At 36.9% G+C, this 17,528-nt stretch overlaps 2 protein-coding genes and 1 pseudogene across 3 annotated transcripts; 1 reads left to right on the top strand and 2 right to left on the bottom strand.

The window, feature by feature from the left end:
- Positions 1 to 1,405: 1,405 nt before the first annotated feature.
- Positions 1,406 to 4,031, top strand: LOC306886777 (adhesion G protein-coupled receptor F4-like; the record flags this gene model as incomplete). The annotated part of the gene is made up of 5 exons (XM_079444084.1): positions 1,406 to 2,191; positions 2,277 to 2,318; positions 2,470 to 2,505; positions 2,614 to 2,694; positions 2,792 to 4,031. 4 exons carry the CDS (start codon positions 1,406 to 1,408, stop codon positions 2,674 to 2,676), a joined length of 927 nt encoding a protein of 308 aa, XP_079300210.1. The 3' UTR covers positions 2,677 to 2,694; positions 2,792 to 4,031.
- Positions 4,023 to 5,634, bottom strand: LOC306886776 (ankyrin repeat domain-containing protein 66-like; annotated as a pseudogene). Its single transcript has 4 exons — positions 5,615 to 5,634; positions 5,199 to 5,321; positions 4,280 to 4,413; positions 4,023 to 4,131 (listed from the first exon to the last, which is right to left on the bottom strand). The product of its transcript is annotated as an ankyrin repeat domain-containing protein 66-like (transcript).
- A 505-nt stretch (positions 5,635 to 6,139) lies between these two features.
- Positions 6,140 to 17,094, bottom strand: tdrd6b (tudor domain containing 6b). Its single transcript, XM_079442861.1, has 4 exons — positions 16,996 to 17,094; positions 6,928 to 12,415; positions 6,751 to 6,821; positions 6,140 to 6,645 (listed from the first exon to the last, which is right to left on the bottom strand). Exons 2-4 carry the CDS (start codon positions 12,368 to 12,370, stop codon positions 6,598 to 6,600), a joined length of 5,562 nt encoding a protein of 1,853 aa, XP_079298987.1. The 5' UTR covers positions 12,371 to 12,415; positions 16,996 to 17,094; the 3' UTR covers positions 6,140 to 6,597.
- Between the last annotated feature and the right edge of the window lie 434 nt (positions 17,095 to 17,528).

Below are 17,528 nucleotides of genomic sequence, written 5' to 3'. Positions count from 1 at the left end.
AAACAAATCTGTGGTATTTCATTCCTTAATACAGCCGATTCAAAAATCTGTGAAAAAGAAGGTGTCTGGCCCATGACAAAAATGGATTATGTTGCTTTTCTATACTGTGAGAACTCTGCTGTTGGTTGGAAAAAGAGAAAGTGCGAAAACCAAGTGTGGCAAAAGGAAATCTCTACTTGTGTGAATGAGGACCTGCATGACATTAAAAAGGATATAGAGGTATTATTCTTTGGTATTCATTTACTTCATTCGTCATTGCTGGACAGATTTACTCATAGGACTAAATCCTTGTTGTTGTTTTATTTTTACTTTCATAATAACAGATATTAAATAAAGGCATTGGCCTTATTAAGAATGATGCAGAAGAACTTTTCAGACGAATAAAGCAATCGACCACTGTGGAGACATTCAACTCGTTTGCAAATATAAAGGAATCTATAGTTATTTTCGGAACCATGAACAGTGTATCTATACAGCAGTCAAATCAATGGAATGATACTATCATGTCTGTATGTATGTTTTCTCTTAAGTTTCTTTGTGGCATTATTTGCTAACATTTAACTCTTCTTTAAATCTTCAGTAGTTTTTGGTTTGGGAAAATGGCTATTTTTGAGATCTACTGCAATAGTTTAATGAACTAACACAACGCATGTGAAATGTTTTAGAGTTTCTTAAGTATTCTACAGTATTTCCTCAATGGCTTTGGCTCCTTTTTTAAAACAGTCCTCTGAACATTCTCTGAACTGGAAGTGCAATTGTCACAATTGCCTTTTTAGAAGTTGTATAGAGTATGGCAATCAACTCAATAGTCAACTCAAATAATCAAATTCCTGTGTTTGCTCAAAGTTAAATTGCATTTCACTTTCTTCTTGTTTTTACATTACAGGACTTTGTCAGCTCTATAAGCAATGTTTTGAATGACACAAATGCCTGGACAAATCCTGAAAATGAAACCAAACCTTTATCTGTAACATATCTAAAGACTATTGAGGGAATTATAAGCAACTCAAATCTGACCTTGGATGTTCCTCAAACTTCTAAAAATGTTGAACTGGCAGTCTGTAATAATACCAGAGATGCAAACTGCGGTGCCTTCGATGCCAACGTCACCTCAGACGATAGGGTTGTTGTCACTGGATTCCAGCAACTAAATAAAATTTTACCAGAGTATGAAGGAATACATGTAAAGACCACCATCTTGTCAGTCTCCGCTGCAAATAATATCAAAAACATCTCCATTAAGCTGATGTTCGATTATTCTAAAAAAAGACTTCGAAATCATGAAATGTATTGTGTTTTCTTGAATGAAATGAACAATACTTGGTCTTCAGAGGGGTGTGTATGGGGTGGTGCAGAAAACCCAGAGTTGTGCACATGTACACACAACTCTGCGTTCACCATAATGATGTCCCCAAATCCAGAGTCCCTTCTGTATATGGAGGAACTGACCTATGCTGGTTTAGGAATATCCATCGTCTCACTTGTTCTGTGTTTAATCATTGAGTTTTTGGTATGGGATACAGTTGTAAAGTCAGACATCTCCAATTTTCGGCACGTGGCCTTAGTCAACATCTCTTTATGCTTGCTGCTTGCACACTGTGGATTTTTAGCATCGTCTGATGCTAAGAAAATCCCCCAAAACTGGTGCTCCATCCTTACAGTAACCAAACACTTCTTTTTCCTCGCCGTCTTCTTCTGGATGCTGTGTTTAAGTGTCGTGCTTCTTCACCAAATGATTTTTGTCTTTGACCAGCTGAGGAAAAAGGTTTTTTTGGTATTGTCTATCACTGTTGGTTACGTATGCCCTTTAATATGTGTGGCAACAACCTACATTACTTTCGAGAACGGTAAACGTGATGAATACTATTCCAAAGAGACTTGCTGGCTCATATATCAGGGTGTGTTGAAGGGCTCCCTCTTTTCTTTTGTAATTCCTGCTCTAACTATTGTGATAGTAAACCTTTTCACACTGGTTGTGGTGATCATGAAGATAGTATCTCCTACTGTGTCGGATTCAAAGGCGCGGGACCAAAAGGACGTTGCCAGGGGTATGATAAAGACAATAGTTTTCTTAAGCCCTGTGCTTGGAATAACTTGGCTCCTCGGGATTTTGGTGCTGTACCTTGATTTTACACAAAAACCTTACGCCCAAATTGTGAACTACGCATTTACATTGTTCAATTCACTGCAGGTGAGGGTCAAGCATCAAACACTTTATCTGTTTATGTACTCATTCATGCATGTACATTAAAATATTTTGTTGTATGTCATTGCAGGGCTTTTTGATACTGCTGACAAACTGCTTGGGAGAGAAAAAGGTAACTATGCCCACTACACGTGCCCTCCGTATGATTGATCATAACTGTTTAAGGAATTTAGACTGAAAATATAACATTTATTTGCATCAGTTGATGATCACTGATCACATTTGCAAGGTTTTAGTCTAATTGTATTTCATTTTCCTCAAAGGTTCGTGATGCACTTCTGAAGCGTTTTCAATCCAAGGTTAGTATGTACGAGAGAAATACATGCTTTTACAACCTCCAAATGCATTACGAACACATGAAATACATGAAATAACACAGCTCGCATTCCCACATGTTCTTACCTTAGAAATCAGTGCATTCTAAAAGTCAAAGCTCAACCAAAGAGACATCTTCAGTTATGACGAAATAAAGATCGGACAGATTAAAGGCAGGTAACATTTGTGCTCTTGACAATATTTGATTTAGTGTCTACGTATTTTGTTCTAATGTTGTTTTTATTCCAAATCTGCATGTGAATCATTTAGTCGGTGCCTTCTAAAAGTACTGAAAGAGAAGACATGAAACTCGAGGGAAACTGGAACATCTTCATGGATTAAATTCTGTCATATTCAACAGCTATAAAACATTGTTTTCTAGAATACTGTACAGTTATTTGTGATATTCCAGCTCAGAGGATATAAATATATTTAGATGCAGTCATGTTAGTCATATTTCATTTGAGTTCATTTTTCTTTTTCTTCCTGTAAATGGTTTAGTCAGTTTTTTTCATGAATATGAATGGTTTATTCATATTCATATAAGTATAATTATGCTTGTATGTCTGTAGACTACTCGGTGTTATAGATGAATATGAATTTGGGCATATGATTTAGTCAATGTTTCAATTTTTATTTTTGAACGTGGTTTATTAAATTTTTATTTCAGTGGTTTATTACATTAATGTAAGTATATTTATGCTTGTATATCTATATATAACATACTTGGTAATACTCAGAACTTGTGAAAGTCGTAGATGAATATGAATTTTGGCATGTAATTTAGTGAATGAGTTCATTTGTATTTTTGAAAATGGTTTATTCAGTTTTATGTATATTAATGTAAATATATTTAAGCTTGTATGTCTATAGATAGCCTACTTGGCATTACTCGTAACTGGTGACAGTAATACATGAATATTAATTTTGGCTTGTAATTTTACTGTCCACCAAGCTTTCTTTTATATTTTACTATCTTTACTATATGTGATCCTGGACCACAAAACCAGTCTTATATCGCTGGGGCATATTTGTAGCAATAGCCAAAAATACATTGCATGGGTCAAAATATGCATTTTTCTTTTATGCCAAAAATCATTAGGATATTAAATAAAGCTCATGTTCCATGAAGATATTTAATCAATTTCTTATATCAAAATCTCATTTTTGATTAGTAATATGCATTGCTAAGAACTTAATTTGGACAACTTTAAAGGCAATTTTCTCAATATTTCGATTTTTTTTGCACTCTCAGATTCCAGATTTTCAAATAGTTGTATCTCGGCCAAATATTGTCCGATCCTAACAAACCATACATCAATGGAAAGCTTACAAGCTTTCAGATGATGTATAAATCTCAATTTCGATAAATTGACACTTAAGACTGGTTTTGTGGTCCAGGGTCACATATCTTAATTTCATTTAGATGTGCAACAAAAATGGCATATGTTGCCTATAAGCATCCATTAGTTTGTATTTTGCTCTCATGGTCTAATAAAACCTACCTTTTAATGACTTGTTTTTTGGCTTCTTTTCTCTCCTGTTCCCATTCTTCATCAGTATCGTTTAACTTTGCCATTTGCCGGTAGTTTCTGCTCTCAACCTCTGCCCTGAAAGTACAGAGAACACCCCTTTATTGAACATCTTGGATCACATTGCCACTTCTTTGACTAAACAGCATCAGAAAATGCCACAATCAGTAAGAACTGATCATTTCAAAAATGTGATTCAGAAAACAAAACAACAGATTCTTATTACTTTTTAAGAAAATTAACACAATCTTCATGTCCATAGATTTCAGCAATCCTGACAGGTTTATCGCCAGAGGAATCTTCCTTGTCTACATGGTGCATGTAGGTAATGAGGGAGTCGAAGTACTGCTAGTACCCGGACTGTGCGGGTGTCCATCCATTATCCGTCCTCAAACAAGCCCTGGCTCCATTTTCAATTAATATCCAAACCATCTGTTTGGCCTTAAACAAGATCAAATGTTAAATGGCATCAGCATCACACATGCAAGAACCCCAGGTGGAAAAAAGTGCACTTCCATAATGTACTTAAAGTGCTCTGTTTTCACACACTAATTTTGTACTAAATATACTAAAAGTTATTCTTTAGTACTTCTAAAGATAATAAGTGTACTAAAATTTGCTATTTTGAGAGACCGTGAATATGAACTAAAATGTGCTTTTAACATACTTTGTATTAAAAATGTATTTATTTACCACTTGTAGCACACTGAACCCAGTGTATGAAAGATAAGTTCAAGTGTACTACAAGTGGTATCTAAAATATATATTTTTTTAATACAGAGATAGTATGTTAAAAGCACATTTTAGTTCATATTCACGGTCTCTCAAAATTGCACATTTTAGCACACGTAGATGTTCTTAAGATAAAGAAGTACTACAGAATATTTTTTTGTATATTAAGAACAAAATTAGTGCGTGAAAATAGAGAACTTTAAGAACATTATCCAAATGCACTTTTTTTCCACCAGGGACAACTGGGTTAATGTCCAGGTTACATTTTCACCATATTCATGACATTACAAGACTTTCATACTACTAGTCTGTTGAATTTTCATTTGTAAAAGATTATTAAATTATAATAATTGCTCTTTATACATTTTTAATAAAACAGCACTTTTTGGACCGGAAAGTAGGCTATAACCTGCCTTTGGATGCTGCCCAGTGCAGCGGGGTCTTCTTGTTCCAGTCCAAGTCTTTCTGATTAGGGTCACAAATTTTTCTTCACAATTTCTTCCACTAGATCATAATCTCTAGCAGCTGCTGCAACTCTGTCATCTTTTTAATTAGTAACATTAAAACTGTTTGTAACCCTTCAGTTTACTCTTGTGTTGCTTTTCTGGCTTGACTTGTTACCACAACAACTCAACAGCAGGCTTTACCCAGTTTTAAATAAACATCTATATTTTCAATTTAATGTCTATTTTGATTTTGCGCTACATTACTGTACAGAATAACTGTAGCAGCATACAGACGGCGTTATCACGTGATACCTGTTACCTGTCCAAAATAAGTTTTGGACCAATTACAGCCTCTTGAGACTGCTAAGAAACTTTAGACTTACATTTGCGTGTCACGTACCATTTAGCTGAATTTATATATTTTCCATACATTATAATGCACAAATGTTTTAGTTCAGATTAAAAAAAAAAGGCCATTAGATCTGAATGCTGCTCGAAGGATTTTGAGCCGCTGTGCGCCCCTTTGAGAAAGAAAGGTTTACTGTATGTCTCATGAGAAATGACAAGCATAGCCTCTACCGGTGATACTAAGAAATGAGAAACTATAGGGACGTCTATTACAGAAATTCTGAAACACACATATTCAGGTGATTCGCTTACGTAGTTTACCGTACATTTATTTTCGAGCGTCAAGATTGCACATTTAGCCTACTTACTGTAGTGCATTCATTGAAACCCAGCAAATTACAGCAGTAGATACTGAGGAAAACACTCATGCATTAGGAAGTACACATAAAACAATTTTTAGCAGTTTAAAAATGGCAGTGTTATGAAAAAGTGTGATAACTTTCCATCTATAACAATTTTCCACCTTTAAAAATTTCAAATCAACCACAGCAACACAAACTCAATTGTATGAACAGGTTTTATTCCAATAAACAATTATTCAAATACATCAAGATAAAGAAAAATGACTACACACACTATTGCACAACAAGGAGAAAAAAACTCCACTACAGACTTCAGAGCAGGACTGTGGTCTGAAACGCTTGTACTTTCTGAACAATCATCATTTCAATTTACAATTACTTGTGTATAAACCGTATTTAAAAAAAAAAAAAAAAAAATCTGAAAAGAATTAAATATTACCTTACCATCTAAGATAAACTGGGGTAATCAACAAAAAAAACAAACAATGCAATCAGACAAGCTTTTAAAATGACAAGAAACATGACAAGCAACACGGCAAATAAAATCTCTAATCTTTCAAAGGCTGAGTCTGTTTGAAACAAATATTTGCCAGTTTACATTCATGTTCCCCATGAAAACAAATGATACCTTTTCACAATAAAGTTTAAAATTCTGTTCATTTGAAGATGCACTTAACAGAGTCACATGAATCTTCAGTGCAAACCTACAAAATAACAAAGAAAAAGTTATTCATTAAAAAAAAAACCCACATACCAAAGAAAAAAGCAAAAAAAAAAAGCAAAAAAAAAAAAAAAAAAGCAAATAGTACCATGGGTAACATTGGATTTTCTAAACCAGCTACCCAATCTGTACTTCTGCTTGCCGTTTTCGGGTTGTCCTCTGAAAAATAAATAAGCATTGTAAAGTAAGCAAAACACACCTGTGACTAATTATCAAATCTTAAAATTAAATAATTCTCTCTCATATGAAGAATAATCATACAAACCTTTTTCAGATCCTCCATCTTTTCTACTTTCCTCTGTGTCCAGCAGCATTTGCTCAGCTGATACAACAGGAACTCCATCAGATTCATGACAGACTTCTAAATCTGAGTTAATCCCTATAGGATCATCAACAGTGACATCAGAATTTGTTACAGCAGCAATCACATCTGCTCCATCAAGCTGATCATCCACCTTGTTTTCAGGTACACCATGCAAGCCACCTTTTACTTCTAATGGTTCAATCTGATTAGCTCCATGTTGTTCTGCACCATGAGATTCAATTGCGTGCATATCCTCTGTAGAGACTGCAAGGCTCACACTTGCTTTATCCTCTGAAATTATTTGATCAGATGTTGATGCAATGGATTTTTCACAGGATTCAATCCCCTCAGAAGAATTCTGATAATTTTGTGCAGAACCGCTCCAAAATTTTGTCATGAGCTCATTTACAAGATATTGGGGAGACTCAACTTTAACATAATATGGAGGGCTGTTAGGATCAGTTGTACTGTCAATGCACTGCACGGTCACTTTCAGAGGTTTATCCACTAAGAGCTCATAGAAATGATCAATAGCTGCACTGTCCCAAGATCCCTTGGAAGGATCAAACCCTTCCAACCGACACAGAAAAGCTTGAGGTGGATTTTCCAGCAAGTCACAAGGCAGTGCCTTAACAGAGCCTTCACTGGTTTCAGACTCATTTCCGAAGTCAACAAAAAGGACAGATACATTGTTTGCGCATTTATTAATAACCTGCGCACGATACCACATCTGATCGTCACAGAAACAAGCCAGGCACGGGCTTCCAGAATCCAAATTATCCAGCTTAATTGGCTGTCTCTCACTAGAGTTTCCATATTCTTGGGCAACAAGGGTGATTTGATTGAGTATTTCAGAGTTCGAAAACTGGCACCAGAAGTAATCTGGTCCAACAATGCATGATGCAAAGGCTTCTACTGTCTGTCCCAAAGAGACATCTGAATTCTTGAAGAGTAGCTGGAATGTCTCCTTCACAGTTTCAGACACTACCTGTGATGCATTTAAACCTAAACTATCCCATTTCTCACTTGAATCTGATGTGATGCCACTGGGAGTCATTTTAACTTCCCAAGTGATGCCATCTTCTTTGATAAACTTGCAAGACGCTTTTTTCTCACCAGATTCACTGAATATTGTTTTAAAGAGAAATATCTGCTCCTTCATTCCCTTCTGCACCTTGAATCGATCATCTAGACTGCAGCTGCAGTGAATGCTGAACCTTGGGTAAGAAAGTTGCTGCTCATCAAGTCCGCAAATTTTAAGGAGAGGAACAGTTGCTTCATTTCCGAAATCTATGAATTCTACCTGGATCGTGTCATTTTCGGTAATGTCCTTTACGACAGCACGATACCAGGAATCATCTTCAGGAAACATGGCCTTCACCAAACTTCCCTGTTGAACACTGGATGCATGAATTTCATCTTTCTCTGATGGCTGATGGGAATTCAGTAGCTCGGTGAGGGAGAATAATGTATTCTCATCTTCTACCAGTTGAACAAAAAAACTTGTCAGGCTGTTGATGTGCGAAACATAAACTTCAGACACCTTACCTGGTTCTATCATACGTGGAGGAAGATCTACAGCTTGAGGTAAACACTGCACTGATATTTCAGGAACCATCGTGTTTCCAACTCCTGCCGTCAGTGTTGGGCATGTAATGCTTTGCTCTTGGGTCTTGGCTGCAACTAATTTGTTTTGTGAAATCTGAGGGTCAAAGCTGTGAAGGTCAGGGTTTACATAATTTGATGCTCTGCCATTTAACTTTCCAGAGTTAAGCTTGAGAACGTTATTTTTTTTAACAGTTTCAGAGCTTGTTTCTCCAAAAATCTCTTTCCCTGCAGTGGGTTTTGTTTTAGTGTCCATTGTCACTTCGCTACAAACTTGAGGTTCGGGATCACACCAGTAATCTTTCATAAGATCATTAACTATAAGTCCATTACATTCAACAAGTACGTTATACTGAGGACAGTTTGGAAGGTCAGAGGACATTACTGCATTCTGAATAGTCACTTTTAATGGTTCATCCACCAGAAACTCAAAGAATTTGTCAGCTGCAGCATTGCTCCAAGTGCCATCTACGGACCCCAAAGCTTCTAACTGACAAAGAAATGCTTGTGGTGGGCTTTCCAGGAGCTTGGTGGGCAGGGATTTAACCAAGTTCAGATCAATTTCAGACTCATTTCCATAATCTATAAAAAGAACAGAGACTGTTTTAGAATGTGTATTGATAACCTGTGCACGGTACCACAGCTGGTCAGAAAAGAGTGCCAGGCAGGGTCCCTGGCATAACTGATCTGGCTGAATTGGTTTTGTTTGACTAGAGTTTCCAATTTCTTGTGCAAGCAAGGAGATTTTGTCAAGATTCTCTGAGTTTTTGAACTGGCACCAGAAATAATTTGGTCCAACAATAGATGAAGCATATACGTCCACAATTTGTCCATGAGTTACAGCTGGTTCCTTGAATGCTAACGGCTGGGTATCTTCATTGCAGTGCATTTGGGATTTGGTTTGAGCACCTGGTTTGAGAGCAGCATTAAACAAAGGCCCTTCCTCGAGATCTAAACTGACAATCCAAGCAGATATGTCCCCTCGGATGAACTTGCATTGAATTTTCTTTTCACCATTTTCACCTGCTGCTTTTTTGAAATTCATCAACTCTTCCTGGGTCCAATCTTGTTTTCCTCTTCTACCATCTTTAAGTGTGCAATGAATACCGAACACGGGGGTACTGAGAAACTGCTTGCCCAGTTGCCTTATTTTAAGGGGCAAGAGAGTTGCCTCATTGCCAAAGTCAATAAACTGCACTTGAACCATGCCATTTTTCTTGTTTTGAACAACAGCACGATACCAGGTCCCATCAGCAGGATATTCAGCTACCACCAGGTCACCTGACTGCAACAGGTCTAGTTCAACTTGTGCATCACTTAACGGAGCAAAATTAAGTTTGTCGAGAAGGGAAAATATTTCATCTTCATCACTTGCCAATTGTACAAAGAAACTTGATGGACTATTACAATGTGAAACATAGATGTCTGAAACATATCCCGCATCCAAGATTTTCGAGGGAAGATCGCTGAGCTTTGGATAATGACACGACGACCCTTGTTGCTGTAATGCATTAGGCCTAGCTCTACTGTGTCCAGTCGTGTGACTTGTAACAGTCTGGAAGTTTTGTTCCCATGTGCCTTGAACAGCTGCTTTTGGGACTTTCTTAGAGATCTTCTCATGTGCTTGTGATGTAGTGTTGAAATTGTGTCTCTCAGCTTTAGACTCCATGCCTTCTGAAGACTTGATGAAAGTACGAGCCTTTTCCATTGCTTTGCTGATGTTAGACCCTTTTCTTTTGGACTTGTGGCTCCACTGCTCTTTAATTTTTGAGTTCAAGTTTGTTTTCTCATCATACATCTCCACTGATAGTTTGCCTGAAGAATTATGTTTCACAATGACAGAGAACATGCAGTCTGTAGCGTAGTTTTTAAACCACTCGTTAAGCTCACACAGCTCAGGTAATGTTACATTGAAAAGTTCAAACTGAACAGCCTGAATCGGAATGGATGCAATTGCATTTGCCTTCGGAGGAAGTGGCAGAATATCAGATTTATCCAAAACCACCAGGTCACCATAGTCTACAAATTGGACAAGTATTTTCGGATGCATCGATTCAATTTGTCCTCTGTGCCACAGCCCATCGGCGTATTTAGCAAGACACATCATCTTAGGGTAAATTGAAAACTTTGCTTGTGGTGGCTTGCAGCAAAGTTTTTGGATATCTTTGGTCATTTTCCTAACCGTATCAGTATTTTCTGCAAAATGGCCATAAAACTGGTTTACACTTTGGACACAGGTTATTTGAACCTTCTCCTTTGCGCCCACTTCAGTTTTGGGTTGCGAAACAACATACGCTTCATTCTGAAAAGGTGGAGCTGCAGCGACATTCAATGAGCAACACCCCTCTGAGGGCTGTAGGCCTTTTCCAGCTTTGGCTACAGTGACATCTTCAAGAGAATCAGAGCACCCGGTTAAAGCGGTTGAAGAAAGAGAACATACAGGAACATTTCTCTCATGCATATATTTGTGTGCCACTTTGTTTAGGGTCTCGAGAGTTTGGTCATCACAAATCCTCTCAGTCACTGACAAACACTGCTCTCTGTGGCCAAAAGTGTCGTTCACATTCACATTATCATTTCCATAAAGCGTTATATAATAGACACCCTCGTTCACGCTGTGATGCTCATATTTTCCAACAAGGATTTGATCCAGTAAAACAGATTTCAGATAATCTATCTGTTCCATCCTCCATCCAATGCCTTTGTCAATGACACCATGTAGAGAGCATGCATAGGTGACAACTGGCAATTTGAAGAACCTTGGAGATAAAGGTCTGATATTGCAAAGTTTAACAAAATCTCCAATTCCATAATCTACATGAAAGACCTTGACAACATCGGAGACATTGTTCTGCTGAAGTACAGATCGATACCACTTGCCATCACTGCCTTTGGTTGCACATGGAGACCCGTCATACAGCAGAATTGGCATTTGAGCAGAGAAAGAGTCTTCATAGTATTCATGGAGCTGATCACTTAATTTCTTGAGCTCTTGTGAAAAGACACGCAATTTGCAATAGATTTTCAATGGATGAATAACTTGTGTCACAGTTACGATCTCAATTGTTCCAGGCAACAACTCAGGATACAAGTATTGATGCAACTTGTCGGGGTCACTGGCATGCTCCTGTGGTCCATTTGTAGTCACAAGGTCAGTCTGAATGGAAGGGTTTCTTCTTGGAAAATGCAGTGAATACATTACAAGGTTTTTGAAGTCTTCATTAGGCATCTTTCTAGCAAATCCAAGTTCATACATTTGTTTGGATATGCTTGGAATGTCAAGAATGACGATTCTGGATGGCATTACCACATCCCGAACACACCCAGAGATGTCTTTCCCACACAAAGATCTGATGAACTTTGAAGCAGCCACAGACCATGCACTTTCAAGACACAGAGGTGATACATTGGCCAGTATGCAAAGCTCAACTTTGGGAGGTAGACTGCAAAGGTTGTGTGGACATTTTGTCAAAACTTCGCTTGAGGCCCAAAGCAATTTACCATCGTCAATTAGGAACAACTTGTATTCATGTTCTGACTTTGAAAGTATCCTTCCTCTGTGCCAAATTCTGTCTTCATATACTAAGCAAACTTCTCCAGGTGTGCCTTCAAAAGTATGCTGCTGCTTCCTAGGGACTTCAATGTCTTTTTTAAGTTGTTGATATGCTTCGCAGGTCTCTTGCCCATAATTTAAACTTGCTCCAAATTCTACCAAGACAGTTTGTTGGTTTAAATTAACTCTTGTGATATGAACAGTTGTACTGGATCCAACTTTTGGCAAACCGGGAATTGAACACATCTTGGTTGAGAATCTGCTCGGTTAAAGACCAGAAATAGGGAGAATCTAGATGGAGAAAAAAAAAAAAAAAAAAAAAAAAAGGGAATAATAAGAGAGAATACCTGATTATTAAAAGAAGAGTTGACCCATACATTAAAACTTTTACTTACTCATCCTGTTACTTTTAAAAAAATGATACATAATATTCACTTGGGCTTCTTTCCAACATTCAACAGAGACAAAACAAAAGCCTTATTGGGTGTATTTTAGTGAAAAAAATTAAATAAAAAATTCTACATCAGGGGTTCCCAGACACGTTCCTGGAGTCTCCACAACACTGCACATTTTGCATGTCTCCTTTGCCTGACACACCCATTTCTGGTCTTGGAGTTGCTACTAATGAGCTGATGAGTTGAATCAGGTGTGATAGACAAAGGAGACAATGGCCGTTTCTCAATATGCGTACTTGTGTTCTTGTGGACTTGTGAAACGTCATCAGTCGCTGCCCAAGTACTGTTCCAATTCAAAGTTCACATCTAGCCAAGTCCAGTTCAAATCCCCGGATGTGTTCTTGATCCGCCCCTTTTACCGAGGATGCATCGAGAGGTGACTTGTGCGGACTTGATACGGGCCATAACCCAGAATTCAGTTCGTCCTCCCGTCCTCGAGAGTTCGTTCTTCTGAGTCGAACTAGGCAAGTCCAAACTCGAAAGGACGGAAGTCCAGACTCTGCGAACTTGGTATTGAGAAACGGCCAATGCAAAATGTGCAGTGATGGGGAGACTCCAGGAACGCGTCTGGGGACCCCTGTTCTACACTATGCTTAATACTGATCATCACCAAAAAAAGTACCAATTTATAGGAGATGGTCCTCACTGCAGAACACAAGATCCAGGGGGCGAGGTTGGATCCAGATCCAACTCCTCCCACCTTACATATAGGGTAAACGTACCTATTAAGCTCACGTACCCATTAAGCACACTTCCATTTTTGAGATCAGATTATAAAAAGAAAAAATAATTTATTATCCTACTTGACGTCTTAACCAATTGATATGTTTGTTACTATATACCTCCTATAATTTCAAGTCAATCTTTGCACACCGAGATATGAGTCTCCATGTGTTCACACTGTCTGGCAAGCTGTCTAAAAACTTTCACCAAAAGAGGAGCACCTTAAATGTGCGTTTGTTTAGACTTTTAAGCCTATATTTTGGGTAAATTTCACTACTTATCGTAAAACTAAGAGATTAAAGTTCAGACTTTTGCATATTATAACCTGGAACTTGGATGTGGGAAAAAATTACATTTGATCCAAAAGATAGTTTTAGCAACACAGCGCAGATGCTACAGAACACAGTTAGCTGACTAGCTGTATAAGATTGTGTGCTACGCTAACATATTACTTCACAGACATTACTGGATTGTACTTTTACATCCATAATATTATAAATTGACAGTTTATTGCTGGTCTGTCGTTTTACAGTACTGTAATTTTTAAAGATTTCATAATATTTAAAAGGTGAGCTTAAAGGGTACACTACTATAATATTTTTTTTTTTTTAAACACAGCTTCAGTGTGACATCAATAAGAAAAAGTATAATTTCTTAGATATTGTTAATAATATTTGTTCATATTAAAATATGTATGAATTTAATACATGACCTAGACTATTTATTGAGCACAAATCCTGTAATTTTAATAAATATTACATAAAATTTTAAATTGTTGCTGCTCCAATTAAGCTCAGTGTGCTCTCTTTAAGCTCTTCCACATTGAACATCAATGTAAATACTTCATAAACGGACTTTAAATATTAACTGATGGTCGTTAAGTTAATCGATTTTCTATGGATTCTGCCAACTCAAATCTGCAGACTGGCTCTGATCTTTGGTAACTAGCATCAACTTTTCCATAAGGTAAATCTGTGGAAATCGGGGAAAAAAACATGTAGTGTATTCCAGCCTTAAGAGATTATAGATAAATTGACATCCATTTAATAAGAGGCTTCATAATGAGGCTAGTTTCTGTGTTAATCCCCATGAATTAAATGTTTTATTGGTTTGTTTTATTTGATTTTTGAATGCGTTACTTAGCTGAACGTGGACTAGTCTAGATGTTGCAATGTGCTTAAATGACACTTCATTATGAATATATAACTGTGATCGACTTGAATGCCTTGTTGCTTGATTTTAGTGTTCGGTTCCGTTTTATTTTTTTATTTTTTGTGATTGACTTTGTACCCTCAAAAAATATATATTTTTACAATTATTCTTTAAAAATTTTCCTTAAAATAAACAAGAATTTTTAATAAAACATGATGTGAGCTTAATGGGAACAAGGGTGTGCTTAAACGGTAGTACAATAATTTACCCTTTTTCTTTCTTTATAAAGCACTTTCACACAACTACCGGTTGATCCAAACTGCTGTACAATACAGCTAAAATAAAACAAATAAGAGACAGCAAAACATCAAAACACTACATAATACAATTGACATGGCTAAATAAAAGTTTTTGACAGATGATGTTTAAGCCGTCATTTAAATACAGGCAAAGAGGGCACAGCTCTACTCTAATAGAAGCTGGTAATTTGTTCCAAAGACTAGGACCAGCAACAGCAACATTAAATTTTGAATTTAATGACTTGTATCTTAATTGAAATGCTTTTGTCATTTAAAATAAAATTAAATATTTTTGTGTGAGAGATCAATATTTTATTTTAACATAACTTTCTGTACTGAAACCAATATCTTGTGCACTAAAAATGTCTCAATGTGAGCTTAATAGGTACGTTTACCCTACCTAAACCTACCTGTCCCCACCCTCTGATCCCTAAACACACCCATCTCCACCCCCTAGATGTGGATCCAACCCCGCCCCCTGGATCTATGTTCTGCAGTGAGGGGCTACTTGAAGGTTATGAAAACAAATAAATACTCATTCGGTGAAGACCGTGACACTTAACAGAAACTTGTTTGCTATCAGGAAGAGCCTTTATGCAAAACTGAAATACTGGCAAGGATATAACAGTAAACTATAATTTATTTGTCTCAAACCCGTTGGACAGTACACGTACAGTATCTTTTAAAGCACATGGCAGGAGACAAAACACATTAGCTTTTGCGCACAGACTCAACTAGTCAAACTGATTTGTTGTCGTTTGTTTTTTCATTATAGCATTTAATCAATTTATGTCATCTGTCAGTGCGGACATGGTCACTAGATGAAAGTCAATAAAACCTAAATAATGTCAGGCAGATCTTGCCTTCCATATTGTGACATTCATCTTAGTGTATTATTATTTCAAAAGAAAAAATAACGTAGACGAGGACTTGGTTCTATGTATCAGTTGATGATTGATTTTCTTTTTTTTTTTTAAATGAAACATGCATGGATGAATTGTTCAATGGATCTACAGCATTCATTTAAAAAAAAAAAATGGCTTTAACTGTCAATGTATGGAAAAGAGCTCCATAGAAAGACATCTGTATCACAATCTCACCTTCCAGTTAGGCTCATCTACTATTACTCCTTCAAAAACAGCCAGAAACCTTGGAGTTGTGATTAACGATAAGCTGAATTTCTCAGACCACATTGCTAAAACTGCCCGGTCCTGCAGATTTGCATTATACAATATTAAGAAGATCAGGCCCTTTCTCTCGGAACATGCAACATAACTCCTTGTTCAGGCTCTTGTTCTGTCCAGACTTGACTATTGCAATGCTCTCTTGGCAGGTCTTCCAGCCAATTCTATTAAACCTCTACAATTAATCCAAAATGCTGCTGCAAGATTAATCTTTAATGAGCCGAAAAGAACGCACGTCTCACCTCTGTTCTTCAATTTGCACTGGCTACCAATAGCTGCTCACATTAAATTCAAGGCATTAATGTTTGCCTACAGAACCACCACTGGCTCTGCACATCTTTACCTAAATTCATTACTTCAGACTTATGTGCCCTCTAGAAGCTTGCGTTCTTCAAGTGAACGACGCATTATTGTGCCATCTCAAAGACACACACAAACACTTTCACAGACTTTTTCATTAACTGTTCCCATCTGGTGGAATGACCTGCCCAACTCAATCCAAGCAGCTGAATCCTTACCCATCTTCAAGAAACGGCTAAAAACTCATCTCTTCCATCTTTATTTGACGCTCTAACTCTAGCACTCTCTATTCTAATTTTATTTGATCTATATGTCTTTTTATTTAAAATATAAATATAATAATAATTATGTGTACTGCGTTAGGCTAACCAAGACTTGTAATAGCACTTGCATGTTGTTGCTCTTTTGTTAGTCCTTAAAGGCACTCACTACATTAAATGATTCCTTTATAGTGACTTAAAGATATCAATAAATAGGCAAAGCACCAAATGTTTGTCAACCTGTTGATGACGTGCAGATAAAAAAGCATTGGCATAGGGATCGAACCTAGCCAGATTGACAAATCAAACACCAAATAAAAAGTCAAAAGCACAAATTATACAACAGAGGGAAGCCACACATCACAAAAACCACGACTAAAAAGAAGCTAGTAATTTAAATAATTTAGCTACTGCCTTTTTCCAAAGCTAGAGATGTCATGGCTTATTCAATGGCTCTTGAGGCGCTGAAACCCGTTTAAACTCATCGATTCCACTTACCAGCGTGAATTTCTCCCCACAATATAACTTACACAGCGAGGCTTTTAAAGTCAACGAAACACATTTACTCACTTCAAAAAAATCAATCTGGTCTACGTCAGTTAAGAGCGCGGGTCACGTGACGACCCCAGGATTTTGCGTGTTTCAAAACACCAGTCTTCCCGCTCTTTTTAAACAGTAAATTATTTTAATATGATCTTGAAATGTTAATTTTTGTTAAAAATCTGCTTTATAATTAACTAATTAAAATAATTTCCGTTTTCCTGATTTTTTTTAAAACTGTGGTAACTGTGGTAACGCCTCATTAGCCACAACTGTCATGGACAGTTAAAAATTAATAATCATCATAAAAAAAACTATTTACACTGTTTGTAGGAAATCCACTTGTGACTGTAAAGTAATGACATTTTAGCAAAAATAAAATAAAACGGTTAATGTGATAATTTGCGACCTGAATATTTTACAAAGTACGTTTATGGACATTTTTATGCTACATAAATAAGCACTGGCGGTCTGAAATTTTACAGGAGGGT

The sequence above is a fragment of the Barbus barbus genome (genome assembly GCF_936440315.1).
Source record: "Barbus barbus genome assembly, chromosome: 20".
In the NCBI taxonomy this organism is placed as follows: domain Eukaryota; kingdom Metazoa; phylum Chordata; class Actinopteri; order Cypriniformes; family Cyprinidae; genus Barbus; species Barbus barbus.
The sequence above is the reverse complement of the archived record's forward strand: the minus strand, read 5'-3'. Positions and strand labels throughout refer to the sequence as shown.